This window comes from Agelaius phoeniceus, chromosome 1, assembly GCF_051311805.1.
Source record: "Agelaius phoeniceus isolate bAgePho1 chromosome 1, bAgePho1.hap1, whole genome shotgun sequence".
Taxonomy (NCBI): domain Eukaryota; kingdom Metazoa; phylum Chordata; class Aves; order Passeriformes; family Icteridae; genus Agelaius; species Agelaius phoeniceus.
Window position 1 is genome coordinate 6443188 of NC_135265.1, and position 21110 is coordinate 6464297.

Below are 21110 nucleotides of genomic sequence, written 5' to 3' on the forward strand. Positions count from 1 at the left end.
TCTTCTTAGCACTTCAGGACTGCTATTTTTTTCCAAGAATGCACCCCATTGAAAAAAAAAAAATCAGCTGATTCTCAGAGCAGTGCAAAGCCCCAGGCATGTCAGTGTCACCCCAGCCAGCACTTAAGCACCAATAGAGTCTCTAGTATTCAAGGCACCAACATCATTTGTGAGCGATGGATTTATGTAAGAAACTATAAATTACACAATATTCACACACACAAGGTTTTATGGACAAAGCCTGCACTCATAAAATGTGGCACCTTCTACCCACCTGCCCCTGCTGAGCACAGTCAGGTGGCAGAATCAGATTCCTGAAGGTATAAAGGGGACAGAACAGCACCTTGGGCAATTGGAGTATTATGGAGTCACTGACAGGCACAAAAACAAGCCACAAAGCTCTGTCCAAAGTTAACAGCTTCAACACAGACTCCATCCCAGATAATCAGCCTTCCTACGTGGCAGGATTTATTAATTGCTGCTGCAGTCCCACAAAAGCTGGCTTAACACAACTCTAGCACACACCTGATCCAACATGTGTTGGCCCAGAGCTCAGATTGCCATTGTCATGAAGGTTCCTACACTCTAGAGCAAAATGTAATTTAAATGTTTATTGACTACATGTGTGATCAGCACAGAGCCTTTACCTGTGTGCTGCTTTCCTTCAGCATATGTAACATGCATCATGTCATATTTACTTCACCCATCAGTAAGGTGGAGAATGGATTTTGCCCCCAAAATTATTCAGTTTTGCGGGTTTTCTCCAGGACAGCCTCACTAGGTCCAAGCAAGAACCATGGCAACATTCTCCAGCCAGTGTCAGTTTTAGGAAGAAGTTTAGGATTGCTTGGTCAGGAACAGAAGCAACTCTGAAGTGATCATCACGATTATTGAAGTATATACTGGCAGATCAGTCTGTACCACTGACAGCTTTATAGCTGCTGTGACCACCAGTGTCACTGAGCTGCAGACACTGTCATTTCTCCACAAAGTTACCATGGTTTTGACTTCAGAGAGTCCCCTAACCATGCAGCAAGAATGGCTGTCTCTAAGTCCAGCCTCTGAACTGCAGTTGAGAGCTTGGCTTTCCAAGGGGGATGGCTGCAAGCAGTAAAAGGAAGTGAAAAAATAGAAGGCGTTTATGATACCATCAAAATTCAGGAAAATAAAGGCAGAACAGCAAACCCTCACCTTATCTTCATGAATCTCTGAATGGGAGGATGTAAACAACAGGGACAGACCAAACTTCACTTGTTTGTTTCTAGATTCAACACTCAGTCCACCCCTTAAGCACATAAGCAAAACAGGATACAGGGTGTTACTGAATGATTTCCTCTGAAACCTGATTGAGAAAGATTAGAGCAATTAGAACAGAGTGACACACACTTTGAAAGCCCTTAAATCACAATTAATATAAGGTTTAACCTTTCTCCTAAGGATCATCTGGTGACTGTGTGCCATTTTCAGAGCAAGGCTGACACGTCCCATCCCCGGACACAAAATTCATGAGACAGAATCCCCTGCCCTCTACTGGCACCAAAGCCACACTGAAATCTGAGCTCATGTCACAGGCAGCACAAACAGCACATGAGCTGCTTTAAGGGGCATTTTAAACTATTATTTGTCATTTATATCAGATTTATAATGTGCTGGACACATCCAGCTGGAAATGAAAGCTCACATATAAAAAGCTCTTTCAGCATCATTGCATTCCTTCCCACAGCACAAGCTAGACTGAGGATTCAAAATACTGCTCCTTCCAAGATAATATATTAATTAACTGGGAGCTAATTCTAAGGGATTATCTAATGTTTGTCATGTTCACAGTGCATAACCAAGAACTCTATATGGCAGTTTTTATTTGTTTGTTTTTACAGAATTCTCTCTCACGTACGCTGTTGCTTTTCTGATTACAACCATCCAAACTGCATTTGGCCCAAGAACAGAGAGGCAGGTTCAGAGCTGCCAAAATCATTTTCCAGCACCTTGGTGCCAGAGCTAGGGAAATTCTTAGCCAGGTTTCTGACTCATATGCACCACTGTGACAGCACCACACAAACCTCAGGGCACCCCACCAAGGCATTTGTTGTGACTGACCGTGCCACAGCCATTTCTCTCATGCATTGATTTAATGGGTGTCATCATAGAACCTTCCAGAGCTTGTGAGCACTTCTTACTGTATTCTCCTATCAGTGCAAACAACAGCAATAACAAAAAAAAAAAAAAAAGCCAAGATTTACCCTGCTGTGATTATATTTCTGAATGTAAATCAGCTTGATTCCTGGAAATATCAAAGTAAATCCCCCATGTAGGCAAGGCCTAAAAGGAATTGAATAAACACAAGGGTCCTGACTGCATATTTAATCCAAAAAATAAATAAGCTTTTAAATCACATTAAAAGGAAAGAAAAAAAAAAAGGCAGCCTGAAAACCAGCAGCTATTAAACAAGACAAAGTCTGGCAATGCTGGAGTAATTCCCACAATGCTCATCCTTACCCTGAAACACATTGAGAACACACCCTGTTTTCAGAGCTGTCACACAACAAATGCAGATGTGAGCCTGCCATCACTACACAAACAACAAAGTATGACATTTAAATAATACCACTGAGGAGAAGTGGGAGATGCACACAGCCTACACTATGTACAGCAGTTCTTTTTTAAAGCAACTCATCTGTTAAGTTACCAAATAGCTAAAAGGCCCTAGGGATGCAACAAAAAAGTATCTAACATTCCAAAGAATCCATAGGAATATAATCCAATCACACTTGTCTCTTTTTCACTGTAGGCATCTACAGCATTTTAAAAAATACTAATGACATATTCTCAAAGCTTATTAAGCCACATCCTAAAACTATTTGGATTTTTGGCTGTCCTACTCAGCCTAAATGTATTTGCAGATAATTTATCCCCATTTATTCCTGTGTCAGGGTTGTCTGATATCCCAAATAGTTCTTCTCACACTCTGGTGTTTGTCTAACCCCTGACATTTACAGACTGCAAAAGTATCCTCAGCCATGAGCTTCCTGGGCTGTATAAACCAAGATTTTGGTGCAGCAGAACCTAAGAATGAAGGATAAACAGGCACTTTAAACACAGTCTATTTGAAACTCTGCCTGTCTCCATAAATAATCCCCACAAATAAATACAGTTTCAACTATATAAGAAAATATATAACACAAAAACCTTTACAACATAAATTTATGAGGTGGTGTTGTCAAGCCTTGTGATTTGTTCCAGGATCTCTGCATTTTTTCAACTTTCAGCTCCTGAAGTTCTCTTATAAAAATAAACAGTAAAAATATTCTGTCCTTCATGATTATTGATAAAAGCCTGGGGGTAGGAATGACTTGTGAAGAAGGAGATCAGGATGTAAATAAAAATACTATGATTTTTTGAAATAAAATATTTATTAAAAATCCTCTAGATGAGTTAATTCAGCATGTTAAAGATACCACTGGTTGACACACTGTCAGAAAACATCAATAAAAATCTTACAGGTTTGCCTCTATTATTTTTGTATAATTCTACACCTAGTAATGATCTGAACCCACTTCCTAGGTAAAATACTGGCTGACTTTGCTGTTCCAATGTGCTAAAAACCATTCATACCCTAAGTTCTAGGAAGCTAGAGCTCTGGCTGTCTAAATCACAAGACAGGGAAAGGGCTTCTGCCTTATTAACAGAAAACTGAGGTAAAAAGGTGTGTGACCAGCTAATGGCAGATCTAAGAACTGAACATAGATTTCAGATTTTTCTGAGTTACAGTCTTGTGCTTCAGGCAGAAGGCTGGTGGTCTTTTCACTTAACAAGCTATCAAAGGCCAAACTCTTATTTAAAAATAGACACTGCAGCTCAGAAACAATGAAACAGCAAGAATACTTGAAAAAGAAATCTTCTTAAAGCTAAGCCTCCTTGGTCCTTCTAATGTTACCATCTACAAAAACTTGCACCCAACACACCATCAATATTTTTTCCAAGAGACCAAACTCAGAGTTCATCCCAGTTTCTGTATCCATCAGGCAGGACAGGGATGACAGCAGTGACATTACTGCCTTTGGCCCCCAGTGCCATTAGTTAGTTCTCATCATACTTACAGACTTTGTATCCCAGCTTTTCAGCATGAATCCTCTTGGCCATGAACTGCCCTTCAATCAGTGCTCGTATTTCTACCTCCTTTGGAAACCTTGGAACCTGTACCAAAGGGGGAATGAATTAACAACTCCTTACCCAGCACACACTGCCAAGCTGCAGAGTGGTTAAAAACAGGTTTATGGTTGATTCTCTTTGCCTTCACCCTCAAGTCTGCTCTCATCTAGGCCCAGTTCTTCACTCATACACACAAGATGGACCTAAAGCCTCATGACAGAGAACACAACCCATATCCTCAATGCTGTTGGCAAATACATCAAACTTGAAGTTGATGCACAATGGGAAGAAGTTTAGGGCAAGTTGTAAACCCTTCCCCAGGCATTTCCCAGCACCAAGAGCTGCTTAGGAATCAATATCTCAGAAATATAAAATTAAAGCAATTATAGAAGATAAAATTATATAAAATTCAGATGAATTAAGCAATGTCATAGAAGTCTAAATCTATTTCTGTCTGCACAAAAGTGAAACCACGTAGTCTTTTCATTAATTTATTTTGTTTCCATCCATAACATTTGTGGTCCTTTCATCAAGGAGGCAACAGAAGCAGGAGAACATTGAACTGCAAACAAATAGAGGGAATCCTTCACATGAAGTTGAGTTTCTCCACGCACTGCAGTAAGTGCCTACATTTGTGTAACAGCTAGAAGTGATTAAGCATTCATTTAACAGCCAACACTTAAGAGAGCAGAGCTGCACTGCAAACACCAGATAGCATCAATCTCTGTTCACCTACGTGAGGTCTGATCGACTGGGAGCCATGATTGATCAAAGACAGCTCCTGAGTTTCAGTACCACCCAGAAAGCCAGGCATTTAAACAACAGCCATTCCTCAAAAAAAAAAACACAACAACAATATACAAAGAACTTCCCATGACTTAATTTCTATTTTATTCCACTTGGACTTCAGCCTGAGCTTACTTAAATACCATTCTGTGACTTGCAGGTTACTCCAAGTCATGCAGGACAGCAAAATGAGGTCTTTAAGTTCACACATATATAGACAAAATATTACAGCCCACAGTTTCAACACACCCTTATCTATGTGTTTAAAATTTAAAAAACAAGGACCAAGTCATGTACATGTACTAAGTTCTCAGTAAGCTTAAAGTTAATCCTGTCTCAAAGACAGCGTTGGTTTCAGTAAATCCACATTTTCCAGTAAAGAAAGTATATCATGAAAAAAATACCATATAAGTTCTAGTTCAGACATTGCTCTGTAGATGCTCTCAAGCTACAGACCAAATACTTCCTTATGAAAATCATTCCAGGGACTTGCATCAATAAATGAAACTGGACAGCAAATATTTCAGACAGAAAGAAAAAATACATAATGGCAAAGAATTGAAGCCTTGACAGCACTCCTTCAAAGTTTGAGACATTAACCAGATTATTACTACCTTTTGGTTGTCTCTGTTGAATCTGTGAACCCCAACTGCTTCAGGAGTAATTTCCATCACATCAAAGTAGAAACCTGCATCAAGAAACATTAAAGATGTCATGTTTGCTCCCAGGCCCAAAGCTGCAATCTTATTTCTGCACACAGCTAAAATGATAATAGATGTTTTATCATGTATTTGGACATATGAGCCTGTTTCTTTACTAATTTCAGTCCACACATCAGCTTCTTAATGTTCTGAGCCATGTGGTGGGATTCTTGGGGCTCTCCTGTGCAGAGCCAGGATTTGGACTTTAACAATCCCTGCCAACTCAGGATAACCTATAATTCTATATTTCTCCCAGTTTCCCAAATGTGGATATTAAACATGCCAAAAATTTAATAAACACCAAGGCTACGAGAGAGGATACTTGCAAATGTGTCTACTGTGGTGGATGCAACACAGCTAATACATAACTCATAATAGAAATATTCTGAGTAGGTCATATGCAAGGGTGAAAAGAGAAAAAAAACACAGAAAAAATGGGAAGTTGGTAAGAAGAGTACAGGAATATTGGAACATTTCATACCCTGGATTAGATTTCATGAGCTTATTAGAGAACATCAGATATTTTAAGTCACGAAGCAGAGCTGGTCTCTGAATAGTTTTGATGAGATCTGAAGAAATGCTGTAATGCTTTGTAGGCAGCTAGACAAAGATTTCTGTGGGTTGGTCAGAAAAGATATTCAAGAAAGAAGACCAGGAAAAAAATGAGGACAGAAAAACTGAACAAAATAGCTAAGAAACTAAGGAGAGTTTCTGAGGTTCTAACCTTGGAACAAAACTGTGCTGCCCTAGCAGACCTGTGATTAGTGGCAAAATAAAACCCAAAATAATCCTGTGCTTTAGCACACATAACCTTTCTGGTTAAACATTCTGCAAAGTTGCCAGTAAGCAGCTCTGTGTGCCACAGATCTGCAGGGGAAGCACATCTCAACATTCCAATCCTGACCTCCAAACCTCTCCAGAGGCCCCTCCCCACACCACAGGGAGCACAGGGAACAAGGAATAAAAGGGGGGTATTTAACCAGCTATGCCTTTGCTTTGCTCCTCCCAGGCACTTAAATTATGGAGATTACTGCATTTGTTACAGATACACCCAGAGGTTATTCTAGTACATAGACTTTCATGAAACACCCATTTTATAGAAGAGTGAGATATTCAAGTGAGTATAACACAAGCTTTAAAACTTTAAGGCACTGTCCTGGTTCAGTAACAATATTTTCATCAACTTCCAATTTTTTTAATATTGTCTAAACTGGCTGACTTGGGGGTTTTAGAATAATTTCTTCCCATTTTCTAAAACACTAGAATTGATTTGTCTTCTAGTGAAAAGAGATTCCTGGTCATTTTAATACCCCACAGAGACTGGATTTGACAGACAACATAACAGAGCTTCTAAAAATGAAAAATCTAATCTCAAAGTGTCAAGAGGCTCTACCTTAAATTCACTTGGCTGAGGAGTGAACCCTTCCATAGCTTAAATATCTACATTTAAAAACTTTGCTGCCTATAATTTTTCCATTAATTTTACCTATATCAATTCACACCTGAGATGATGGTGATGATTTCATACCCTGCTCTGCAATGGGTCCATTTTAATCTTGATTAGACATGTGCTCACTTTTCAATAGCTTATTTCAGAGCTATATATTAGACTTGTAAAATGTTAAACTCTGGGAGAGAAAATAATGAAAAACTTCAAATCCATGAGATTAACAGTATTTTTAAAATATTTCTATCATCAGAATTTTGTTACATTTCACTTACTAACCATAACATGGGGGAAAAAAACAGGGATTAAATGATTCTGTGACACACACTAGGGAAAATGCAGGAAATCCAGGCATCCCTTGACATCATTGCTTTGTACACATGCATGAACAAGATTCTAGGGTAATGACTAAGAAATAATATGGAGGTACTTAATTCACTTGGTTTCAGTCTTCAGAAAAAGAAATAAACTTTAATGAAAACCTCCTTCAGAAATTACTAGTTTTAAACATTCTACAGCTAAGATGTTACTAACACCCTTCCAACAACCACAGGAGATCCATAAATATAATTTTCTTAGTCAGTGAACATTGAAGGAAAACACTGTGATGACGCTTAGGTTGTCAACAGAGCATTTCCAAGTACACATTAGGAATTTCTCTTGCTCTAGTTAACTTGATTCCTGACCTTTATGATGACCCAAGTAAAAAGGAGGTACAACACCTACTGCAGTATGAGTCTAAGCAAACCCTCCAAGTCCCAGCCCTGCTAAGGTTCATACCCAAGTTTCCACTGTTTCCAGCATCAGTTGATGATAAGGCTTTGGAGAATTCATCCCAGGAGCCTGAAGCACACTCATCTCTGATCCTCTCTCTCATCAGAGAGCCATTCTTAAAACTGAAACACACAAACACACCACATGTATTTCCCAAAACATTTAGCTCTAGATTTTAAAAGCATTTTGTTTACTTGACATTGTTGTTTAGTTTATCAGCTGAATTAAAGCTGGGCAAGTTAGATATATAAACACTTCATTATGAAAGGAGATGGAGAAGGAAGAGCAAGACAAGAGAAAGCTTTTCCAGGGGGTTCTGGGGAGCACAGTGCAGAGATGGGGATATGCATTTCTCCAGTGAGTCAGGTTAGATCCATGGCAGGCCATGCCAAACCCAGCTCTGCACAGCTGAGACCCCTCCTCAGAGAGGTGTCCTGCCACCACTCAGAGATGGCTCTGCAAGGAGCAGCAGGAGCGTCCCCACATTGCATTTATGATTTCAGGAACATGGTACCTGTATGGAACCAGCTTGGGTCCAACAAGAATTATGATGAGGTCTAGCTCTGTGCCAGGATCTGGCAAAGGAAAGCACCACAGCCAGTTAGCAAAACATGCAGTAAAATGTGCATCTCTTCATTTTTTATGGTCTTTGCACAGTTCATGCTGTCACCTTCTTTGTGAATATCACACTCCTGCAAAATACTGCAGCACTGGACTTGAACCCAGGGGGAAGCAGTTTGAACACTCTCCAGCACAGTTATCAGAGCAGCTCAGCAGAAGAGGCACAGAAATATCAAAAATGAGGGCAAGGAAATCCTTGAACTTGCTCAGTAGCACCAGCTGAAGCTATTTGAGTTTTCTATACAAATATTCTGTCTGGTAGCTCAGGCATTCATTTTCTACTGAGGGTCCCCTATTAACGCTAATATTCTAGAAATAGAGAGGCCTTGGTGCCAAAGGGGCAGGGTCAGCTCAAAAATTACTACACAGAAGGAGCAGGAAGGATTAACTCAGCACTGCCAAGGCCACCACCAAACTGCATGTTAAGCTGCAGAGAAAGAACAGCAGTGTAACATTTATTCAGAAAAATGCCTCAGTATCTGCTTTCCTATTATGAACAGGTTGTTTATATAGCTCTTTTACAAAGCAAAAGTAAAGAAAACACTGGGTGGAAGAAAAACTCAAATGTAAATTAAAAACAAAGCAAACAAACAAAAAAATCCCACACAAAACCAAACATAACAAACAAAACCTGCTGGGAAATCACAAATCAGTAACTTGCAATTGACATCTTGGTTTTGAACTCAACTTCATGAGCACTGTTCCCACTGTCATCTACTACTGTGCAGGTGGGATTCAACACTACAGCTCCAGGGCAGACTTGAGCTTTGCTGAAGTTCTGAGTTTCAAGCATCTACAATCCAGGGCATTTAGACACAAAATTTATCTGTATATTACTTGCAAATACTTGACCTGGATTGGAAATTTTAATCCAGAATACAGTGGTTCAGTGAGAGCAAACACAGCTCCCGTCCAACCTCCTTGGCTGACAAAGGGCCAAACAACTCCCAAATCACAGCACCAAAAGCTACCATGAGGATGATTTTCTCAGCTGGGTTTCTGAGATCTCAATATTTTCCTGAAGCACAGCCCTAATGCATCCCTGAACAGCACTGATCATGCTCCTCTCTGCAAAGGGAATCTTCACTTACTCCATTATGACCCCTCTGGACCACTAGAGGAGCACAGAAGTTCCACAGCCTGGTCAGGCTCTACACATTTCACATTCCATCTCAGCAGATTTGTTATTCCTGCACATTAAATGCATTACCTGAGATACACAGAGACCTGGCTTTATCATACACCGAAATAATTTCAGCTTTTTATTGCCATGAGGATTTATCCTCCACAACTCTGCACTTTCAATTCCTCAGATTAAACAATAGGAATGCTGTAAGGTTGATGGAAATGTTTCAGCAGTAGATTGCCATATACCGTAGAGAATGCTGAATGTTCTATTCATTATCATCTCACAAAAGAAATAAAAAGCACTAACACAGAGAAAGAAATATATGTTATTGATCCCAGATGTAAAAAAATAAATTATATTACCATAAAAGGGCCATATATGTTTGAGAATCAACAGGATTGCAGAGAATATGACCTTCTAAGGCAGGAGTTGGCTCTTGGATCCACAGGAACAATGTGTCACTTGTGCCAAGGCTAATCTGCAGGGGAAAAAAAATAATTGAAGCCTTATCACAATGTGCATGGAAAGCAATACAGAAATTAAATTAAAACCATTTGTTATTGCCACTAATTGTTTTTAAATTACACATTAAGTCAATTGGATTCGTGCTGAAGCTAGCTCTGACTTAGGCTGTCATGCCAGTGAAATACATACTGGATGGAGACTTAGGTTTTAATGTCTGCAGTGTTAGTTAAAAATAGTCACAAGAGTTTACTTAAAATCTTTCAGGCAGCTTACAGATTGATGGAAATAGAACAAGCACGAATCCAATAAGCAGCAAATCCACACTAGCAGGTACATTTAACTGGCAACCTGCAGCTATTTACATTTCAGGTATTTCAAGCATCCAAGGACAGTTTTCAGGAGAGTATTTTGACTTACTGCAATGTCTCCTTCTTGAAGTCTCATCCCTGCCAGTGATGCTGAAAGCAAAAAGAATCCCAGGTACAAAGGTAGTTCTTTGACTTAATTGCAGCCTGTTACCTGAGACATCATAGCACATTACAAACACCATCTCAAAGTACAATATAAATGGTAAGTATGCTCCCAGTGGCCTTGGGTTACCCACCATAAAATATGGGCAAAACTTTTGGGTGAGGGTGTGATTTTTATTAAAATAAAATCAAAATGCTCAAGACAAAACTACAGAACAGCATGATTTTTCTGATGGTTTATGTATTCAGGTTTTATATGCAGTGGACCCTTGATTAACAACACACTTTAGAGGAGGAACATTCCCACTTTCATCAGATTAATCACATATTTATTGGACAAAGTTGAACTTAGGTGTCTAGAAGAAAAAAAATGGACTTTTGGGAAATGCAGAGTTTACCCAACTCCCAGAATAAGAATGTAAAATTCATCATAATGAACTTCTATCATGATTCAAACCTGCATAAGCTACTGTAATATAGGAAGTATTTTATTTTCAGTCTGGAGAAACAAACATTTGCTTTACACTGAAACAGTCTCCAGGATTCAAAAAACTGACCCTGAATTAACACCTCCCCTCGTACTGAGATCTATCAGTCTGACAAAAGGGCAGCTCTTAAAGAAAGCCAACAAGGTCCATCTCCACCTTTTCGCTTGGAAAGATACAAGAGCATTTTTAAAGTTCATATTTTCTAAGCTAAAATGTTAGCAGTTCATAGTAGGGATGGTTTCTCATAACAAAAACTGAAGTTATCAAGAGGCAAATGAATTCACCTCTGATTACTTGGCAAAAGAGAATTAATTTAATGTCATACACAGCCTATCCGAGATATCTCTATCTCAAAAGAATCAGTGATGGAAGGGTGTTGGAAAGAGGAATTAATGCTGATAAAAACAATATTCCTTCATTTTATAGGCAGCATCTGAGAACCAGAAAGATAGATTTAGAATTTCAGTACATACATAATCATATCCACTGAATCTTGCACAGTTAATCATCTCACCTGGATTGTCTCCTGTAAATGCTACTATTTTACAGTCTGGGCTAAACCCATAACATTGACTATAATATGGAGAAATGGGCCCCTAAGGAAAGAAAGAGAGGAAAAAAAAGCTCAAAAAAATGGAATGCAATCTTACAATATATGACAATGGATTGTAACATGGAACCGAAAAACCCTAGAGCAGCTACAAGAACAATTTCTGAACATTTAAGGTATAAATGAATATTTTAAAAATTTTTAATACACTTTTTTCATTGTAGTTGTTCAGAACCTCACAGGAATACCCTCAGATTAGATTTGAAAGTAGGCTAGTAAACAACAGCATTTTAGCTTTGGGTCTTTCTTCAGTTATTCACATCAAGTACCATAAACACATCTATCTGTTTTGCACATATACATGAATATTAATAGCTAGAAATTAGAAATTCAATGCAAACATAAGAGGAAACACAACATTAATATACATCACAGCATCAAATGCTGGAATATGACCCCTATTATTTTAGAGGTCAAGAACTGTATTCTTTTAAGCCACATTTGATAGCCATTGAGAAAAAACAGAAGAAAACTATCCATAAAAAACACAAGGACATCTATAAGGATTTTTTTAATATGTTCCTCTCCATTACAGATCAGCAGTGAGTTCAGAGGGCTCAGGTGATGGGTATCTCCACTGCCTCACATGTGCACAGCTAAAGAATAGCTGCTTTTGTGCTGGGTAGTAAGACTAAACTCATTTACCCAGGAGATGTGAGGCTTGATTGGATTTCACCATTATGCTAGATGAACTCAGGAGCTTTAAATATCCCAAATTATTCACAAAGATTACCTCATTAACTCTACAAACAGCTTAAAACAAGATCTCTGTTGAGAAATGCAAATGTTGGGTTCTGTTTCTGCAGCAATAAACTCCCACGCACAGCTCTGCAGTGACCAGGTGCTCTGGGGTGTGGGAGAGGACCCCAAAAATTCTTATAATTGGAGCATCCACCAAAAAGTCTCTCACACAGCCCAGGGCATGCAAGAACCCAAGGAGACCAAAGCTATGATGGGTGCCAGTTCCCAAAGACTTGCTTAACACCTTCACAACACAGCTGGAAATATTAAAGCAGCAGCATTGCACACAGAAATTCACTCCAAGCGCCATTAGCAGAACTCCCAGCAAAGCTCCTCTTGCTGCTTACAGCTCTTCTGGCCAGGGACATACCAGGACTGAGTGGGATGGGACAGGGCATCCTAGTCTCTCCTCTAATCCAGGGGCACAAGCATCAAGGCAGGGCTTTGACCATGCCTTTTCCCAAATCTGCAGCAAGTTCATACCAGAACCTACAAGAACAGATCAAAAGAGGAAGCACACAGGATTAAGCAAGAGACCAGAAAATTCCAACAACAGAAAACTTACAGATGCATGTTTTCCATTTAAAGAGAATGGTTTCAGCTCTTCTAAGAATTAAAGGTACTAAGAATTTAACCTTTGGAGAGCTTTCACCTGCAAAAGTAGCAGAAAATGCTTCTCTGATGTACAAGGCACCAGGCAATTCACAGATTATGAGTAAAGACAATCAATGCCTCCCCATCAATTCCCCCCTAAATCTTCCACCTTAGATAAGGACTTCATAGAAGTAAAAGTGATGGAGCAATGTCCCTCGAAGATGCATTGTGCTCAGCAGAGACCTAAAAGTGAAGAAATCCCCCCCTCAGTGGGATGGTTTTACATTACTCCTGCCTTTCAGCAGAGTATCCTATTAGCATCTAAATCCACACTGACTAATCTTCCTCCATATCAACATTTCCCTTTTCAATTTCTCAAATAAAGCCCCTAATTTTGAGGAAAATTTGGTACCCAATTTTGAATACCAAAGCCATGATTTTCAAGCATGCTGAGCAGCCCAACTGAAATCTGCAACACCTGCAAGTACCTCTTAAGGCCAGATTCTGTGAAATTATTCACAGGATGCAAAAAAAAACCCTAAATAACTGATTTGGTCACCTGTTTTCTCACCAGAGCTATCATTAGATCTGGGAAAGGCCTTTTCAGTTTTGGTTTGGTTTCTCATTGCTCTTTTCTCACTGTTTTATTGCTGGTTTAAAAGCTAATTGAAGTTGGTTAGTGGCCAAATCCATATAACATACTGAGCACTCCAGACCACTGGCTTATGATTCCAAGATGCCTTTAATTGCACATTTGATTAGACTTGAAAATCTGTATTTCTGGTTAGTGCTGCTCAGGGATAGAGTAGTCTTATTCTAGATTAATACCAATTTCATTCCAAGGACTGCTTAGCCCTCAATTTATTTATCCCAGAAACACAGCCACATCCTCAGTTGAGCACAGTGGAAAACCTGATATTTCCTTCTGCTCAATACATTTTTAAGCTTTTCAAATCATAAAGATGGTGAAGTTGATGCCACATGCAGTGCCTGTGGAACAAGACTTGGCTTGCAGTGCTGGGATGCAGAGGAAGAAAAGGATTGAAGCCCCACCTCAGGCAGCACATCACAAAGCTCCAGCAGTGCTTCTGCTCTGAGAAAGAGCCTTCAACACACTCCACACACACTCTGCAAGCACAAGTGAGCCCACCCTATCAACTCCAAGCAGACTTTTTCATACAGGCTTAAAAATGGGTTTAATAGCATTTATAAACAAACTTTATATTTATCAGTACAATCCTAAGCACCCCCAGTGTTGTCTGGACCTAGTGCTCCACACGGTGTTTTAAACAGAAAGTGCTGCACACTTGAGCTGAAACATTGGAATAACCCAAGCCAAACAGCAGGATATTTAGATTACACTTAATAACATAAAAATAGAATTAATTTTATCCAAATCAATCAATTCCATTTCAGGCAAATTAAACAGATTTAAAAGATTTGGTCTACATTGAAGCAGCAGGAATTTGACCGAGCACAAAGTGCAACAACCCTCCCACAGGCAAAGGATCCCTTTTCCACCATCAAAATCACTACTACACACCCAGAAAAGGAAAGATGGCAAGATTTAATCCAGCATCTCTCATGTCTCTGTAAGAGATCACTCTTAATTCCAGCCATTCCCTCCTTCCCATGGTAAACTGTGTCCTGACAAGGTAAACTCAGCCCAGAGTCACCACCTGCACTTTTCAGAGGCAGCCACGTGTTTCATACTCTCAGGCATAACAGGACTTTCTACAAGGAAATACACAAATTTATGAATTTTCCTGGAAGAGTCCATGATTTAAAAGGCCAAAAACCTCTTCACTAAACTAAAGAAGTGAGGAACAGCATCATTAAATAAATAGAATTCCTCTACAGAAAGATTAGTTGTTGTTTTCTGCAGGTTTTTGTTTGGTTTTTATCATCCTTCTTAGTCCACACTGCACAAGCCTAGAGAAATATTTCACCAGGATCCTCCAATACAATTTTACAAGACATTAGGGCAGCCTTCAATTTTTCCTACATAAAACAGAAAAGCCTCTAATCTTCATAACTGAATGTTTACATTACAGAAACAAAAATTTAGTTTATTAACTGGTAGATGCAGTGGCACAAAGACTTTCATATGCCCTGAGAAAAGACAGGTGAGGCAATTTGCCCCAGCCTCAAACCAATTTAAAAAATGTGAAAAAACTGTTTTAGAAGAACTGTTAGTGAAAAAACTGTTTTAGAAGAACTGTTAATCTGTTGGGCTGGATTCATCCTGTCCAGCTGTGGGCATTGGAGTCTCAGTAGAAAATAAAAAGCAGAACTGAATTCTCCTCTGATTATACAAGGAGTTATTCCCTCTGAGTTCCTAACTCCAGCAGCTCTGCTCATGATCTACATCACAAAGTTCAACATACAAAAATCAGTAATAATCTGAGGAGTAAAGGGAGAAAACAAGCAAAAATCAAAGGCAGCCCTTTGTCTCATCACCCCATCAGCAGTGAAGGTCAACAGCCAAGGCCATGGCACAGTAAGAAGTGAGGAAAGGGTCAAAACATGGAATAATAAATTTCCATATTTCACTGACTTTTAGCACAGAATGACCAGGAGCACAAGCAGGACTTGCTAATATTTACTACAAATACCGAAGTGCTTGAACACTTGGGGGGAAAGGGGAGAACACAAACCCTTCCTTTACAACGAGCCAGCCATGCAGACTAACTGGTTTTATTAATCCACAAAGCAAAGATCAATATTTGCATACATTTATAAGCAGTTAAGTGCATCTATTTCTGCATTAAAGCCCTCTGTGTTGCCTTTTCAGAGAGCCAAAGCCATGAGAACTGTAACCACCAACACCACACAAGCTACAGGAGGAGTAAATTCAGCCCACCACACCCCTTTGGAGAAAGCTTCAGTCCAACACATCCTTTTCTGGTAGAACAGCAAGAAACAAGTATGCCAAGCTACAATTTGCCTAAGGCTCTTAGAAAAGCATTTCAAAAGATAAAGTTTCTCTAGGTCAAGAGCTGAATTGCTGTTCCTTAAGGTGTCTTCTAAAAAGAAACAATGCCCCAAGTGTTCAACTCCTTAGGTCCCAGATGTATCTTACTTTTAACACCTGCAGAATAGAAATAAAAATCATTCATTCCACTAGAAGGTAATTTCATTTTTTTAAATCAATCACTCAGGGTATTCAGCCATTCACAAGTTATTTGAACCTTAAAAGATTGGACCTTTAAGAAGAAAAAGAAAAAATTCTGAAACTGAATAGCACATTTCCCACAATAACCTGCCAATTTGGAGATAAGTTATTGTGTAGAGCTAAACAATTTGACAGGGTCTTTTAAAGATGATATGACCTGAAGTTAAACCTACAGAAATGAAGAATAGGTCTATTATCTGAATATTATTTTGAGAGATGCATTTTAGACTACAATACACAGGTGCTAAGTAAAAGATCAAGTGAATTGCAAGAAATTGCAAGTGACAAGAAAACAACTTTTTCAGCTGCATCCAAATAACTACTGCATCCACTATACTTATATTTTATTACTGGAATTAGAATTTTCTCTCATTATATTAACAGAAGAAAAGAATGAATGAGGCAAAATATAGCTTACAATGCCAAAAAAATCTTTTGTCTTGTAAAGAGAACTGTAACATCCTGCCTAGTTCTCTTATCTTTTTTCACACAAAGATTTAATACTCTTACATGCTCTGAACAGCACATAACATTTATTCAGGTTCTGTAAATACCTACAGGTGTAACAGAACACACTCTCCTGGAGCTGTTTGAAAAATGTGACTCATTTCCTGAAAAAATTTTCCAATTAAGGAGATTTAAATTTTCTTTACTTTAAAATATTTTGTTTTCCAACAATTTTTCCACGTTCTGAAATAGGAGAAGCATGGCTTTCCTCCACTTGCTTCCAAGCAGAAAAGGTAAATTAACATTACCAAAAAATAAAAAAAAACAAACCCAAACAGGAGATATTTTTAATGCTTATAGTTTTAAGCATTCAAATCAAAATTAAAACTTCATTCTCATTGAAAAATAAAAAAACAGTATGTTTCTTTATCAGAAAAAGCACCTAAATATCTCACTATCTCTCTTTGAAATACAGTAGGTGGCTGAGCAGCCCAAGTGCTCAGTATTTGGACCTGCTGAGGAGCAAAGTGCAAATCTCCAAGGAGTTATTGTTGCAATAACACACACACAAAAAAAAAAAAAGAAAACCTCAGCTGTGAAATACTTGGCTAAAAGGACAGGACCAGAAAACAGATCTAATAATCCCACAAGTGGTATGAAATAAGCATGGATTGCCTTGCCATTTCTGAGGTCTCCAGTGTAACTGGAGGTTCTGATAGCAAGTTGTCCATTAGCTAAAATTGAGGTGTCTTGTCTTTTCCTGTAACATTTGATGGAATAACAAAGGAGGAAAAATGAATTGGTCTTAACACATGGGTGTCAACCATGACTCTGTAATGCAAAAATTCTGTAGAGAGCCTTGTTATCTAACCTTTCAGCTCTGAAATGTACCTTCTCTTAGTTTCAGAGCAGAAATCAGAAATGTTTTTTTAGAAATAACAGCAGAGCTCCCAGGAAAATGCTTTCCTTTGTAATTGCCATTTTAAATTGCCATTTAAAAGCTGGATAACTGAGATAACACAGAACAGAAAAGGGAGACAGTAGACTTGTCACCTTTTTGTCTTTGTTATGATGAATGGAGAGATATGAAAGATTTTTTTTTAACTGGGTTTAGTGCATTTTGCTTCATTTATGTTTTTTTTTTCCTGGTTCATTTTGAAAATATACTTCTGTTGTAGATCCATACTCCAGTTAGGTGGGGAAGAAATCATCACAATATACAACATTTTCACATCCTGTGCACCTCTGAGCTAAACCAGCAAAACTAAAGAACAAATATCAGAATTCAGGAGTTTAGTTTGAGATTCCACAACTTTCTGATGCCTCTAGAAGGTCTTTCACCACTCCTTTATACGTCACAAAATAACAGAAAAAAAAATATAATTACAATTAAGAATCTCTTCTGTGGATCCATTTGATAGAAGTGGGAATCAGTATGATGGGGAGAGACGAGCATAGCAAACATCAAACTGAAAGGAGTAACTTAGCTTAAAATCTAATATACTTGTCATTAAAATTTAAAGATTGAAAACAAGCACCAGACACCTTGTCCCCAATCTGTAATGTGTGGAGATGGGAAGGAAAATTTCCTTGGTAAACTTACAATGAAAAAACACACTTACCATCACTGTAATCAATGGGTGCATAAGCTCCTAGGAAAAGGGAAGCTGCAAAGCTACTGACCAAAGAGATTCTCTGCAAAAAAAAAAAAAAAAAAAAAACTAAAAACAGTGAGAAATACTGAGTCACATCAGTATTCACTTCAAAGAAAGTAAGTAGAATGCAAATAAAATTATTGGAAGCAGCAAATGTTAATAGATGCTTAAGATTAGGCCCAGAAAACACACAAATATACATCTAGAAGGATTATTCAGTTGCAGTAATACAGCACATATCAATCTAAAAGTAACCCCATGACAAAAGCTGTTAAAAGCTCTGCCTTCTGAAACATGCAAAACACACCTGGTATGTTATCATACTGTGTTAGCATGAATCCACAACTTCAGTCTATCACAGAAAGACCTCCAAAGGAAAAAAAACCCTCATTTTCAAAGAAAAACACTTTCTAAGGAAAAAAAAAACCAAACAAAAACACAAAAGAAACACAGCACCATAAAACCACCTGTGTGTTGATGACAGGGAAATGCTCAGAACGCTGCTCTGCCCCACCCAGAGCACAGGTCTGTAAACTTTCAGAAGCTCCAGCAAAGCTCTTGGGGCACCTTTAGCACCTCTTTGGGACCCCTTGCCTTCCTTCCAGCTGAGCCCCCAGACCTCCCTGGAGTTACTGCCAGGAGCTGGTAATAAACAGCTTTGAACTGAGCCCCTGCCTGCAGCTCTGCCTCAGGGCATGCTCCAGCTGCACAACATCCAACTGCAGGGCTGGCCAAAAAATGCCCCCTAGGACACAGGACACTGATCCACCATGAACCTGCCTCCTCCTCACATCTGCTGTGTGAACCACCAGGTTAACCAGCCACAACCAGGCTTTCTGCATGATCAAGAACTGCCTGATCCCAAGAAGCTGGCACAGAAGCAGACAAATCCCTCATTCTGTGCTGTGACTCAGAAGAAATATGCTTGTCACCCAATAACTAAACAGAATCAAACTTATACAGGTGGAGCGAGCCAGAAGTGACAGGTTCTTATTAATGATCACAAAAGCACTTCTTCACAGCATTCAAGGGCAGCCTGTAGCCAGAGATCTAAGAGGTGGTTGTAATGGCCAGGAAATTTAATGATGCACTTGCTCTTCGTGCATCTCTCCCCAAGAATACACCACATTGTGCTCAGGTAACAAAGGCCTACCTTCTGTGGTGCCCCAGTGGGCACTAGCTGCCTGAAATGGAAGGAAAAAAGGATGAAGTTAAACTGTGAATCAGCCAGCCAGTTTAGCAAGCTGACCTACAGAAGCAAAAACATCCACCTTCCACATGTCATTGAGACTGCCAAGCTGTTCAGTGCTCCTTGAGGGTCCCCAAGAGCAGCTCTGGCAGAGAGATGTTTTGTGCCTGAATGCATTTTGCATAAGTTTTATTGCTAGAAGTTGCCATCAGTTCAAACAGCCTTCAAAGTCTAAAATTGGTTTAACTAGTTCTCAGTCCCACTTCCCCCCAGTAATATATCTTTCTCTAAATTTAGTCTTAAGTTTATGACCAGACCATATAAGGGTTCTGTTTCATCTCATACCTTACTAGTTACAATGAGAATGTAAAAGAAAAGGGAAAAAAATTAAAAATCTAGCATTCTCCAACAAAATAGAGTCCATTTGCAATTCACTTTCTCATGAAATGAACTGCTTCATACAGGGGTGAGATTTAAAAAAATAAACCCACAAAAAAAAAAAAAAAAAGAATGCTCTCAAGAACTGAAGTAATGGAAAACCAGGTCTTCCTTACTCCCCCATGTTTCTCCTTTTCCAGTCAATGGGAGCTTCACCAGACTGTCACAACTTCTCAAATACAATGGATAGGGACTTAGCCACTTCATTCACCAGTTCACTCCCAGGACCTATGGAAGTATTTCATCAGGTCCTTGTGCAGCTTCAGGTCCCTTAGATGGTCTTGAACTCAATCCTCTCCTACACTGGGTGGCTCTTCATCATCCCAGTCCCTGCCTTTGCCTGCTGTGGCTCAGGTGATGTGGCTGGAACTCTTGCCAGTGAAGGTCAAGGAAGAAAAGTGCTTGAGTACCTGGCCTTCTTCACAGCCTGGCTAACCAGGTCTCCCATTTCCTTTGGAGAGGGCCTACATTTCTCAAAATCTTCTTTTTAACACCAACATAGCTATAAATGCTTTTCTCACTGCCCTTGATATCCCTGGCCAGACTTAATTTTGTCAGGGCTTTAGCTTCCCTGACCTGATCCCTAACTGCTCAAAGAGCCTCTCTGTATTCCTACCAGGCTACTGCCTTTACTTCCACCTTCTGTAGGCTTCTTTTTTGTGTTTGAGATTGTCCAGCAGCAATTTGTTCATCCACACAGCCCTCCTGCTGTTTCTGCCTGACTTAATCTTAGTTGGGATGCATCACTTCAGACCTTGGAGGAGGTGATCCTTGAATATGAACTAGCTTAGGAGAGCCTGTATCCTTCCATTCCCACACTCCAGGAAGCATCCCACCATATCTCCACAATGCCAAAAGGATCAGAACCCCCTAATTCCTGTTTATTCCCAAGCCATGTGTGTTTGCCCAGACATTTAATCTGTTCCATCAATGATGCTCTCCTGCTGACCTGCCATCCCTCTCCAGGCTCTGGCCTTCTCCTTCTGGCACCAACCTCATAGGAGTGGGATAATCTGAGGTTCTCCTCCTCCAACAACTTCAGTTTAAAGCTCAATTCACCAGCTTGAGAAGTATAACACTCAAAGTAGAACTGATGTTAGATTTTTATCTGCCTAACCACTAATAACAGAATTTTAAAAATTCAATTTTCATCTTAAATTCAAACACAAGAATCAGAATAATCTTTAGCAAAAAGGTCTGTAAAAACATCTGTGCAAAATAAATTTTAAAA

General features: G+C 39.2%; 1 protein-coding gene across 1 annotated transcript in view; it reads right to left on the reverse strand.

Annotated features, from left to right (window-relative positions):
• Positions 1-21110, reverse strand: part of XYLB (xylulokinase) — an 82921-nt gene that overhangs the window by 52256 nt on the left and 9555 nt on the right. The window contains exons 8-15 of the mRNA XM_054639079.2: positions 18220-18292; positions 12752-12870; positions 11545-11626; positions 10490-10530; positions 9970-10085; positions 7864-7979; positions 5550-5623; positions 4098-4194 (exon numbers count right to left, since the gene is read on the reverse strand). Of these exons, the coding sequence (XP_054495054.2) occupies positions 4098-4194; positions 5550-5623; positions 7864-7979; positions 9970-10085; positions 10490-10530; positions 11545-11626; positions 12752-12870; positions 18220-18292 (718 nt within the window). The remainder of the gene's footprint in view (positions 1-4097; positions 4195-5549; positions 5624-7863; positions 7980-9969; positions 10086-10489; positions 10531-11544; positions 11627-12751; positions 12871-18219; positions 18293-21110) is intronic.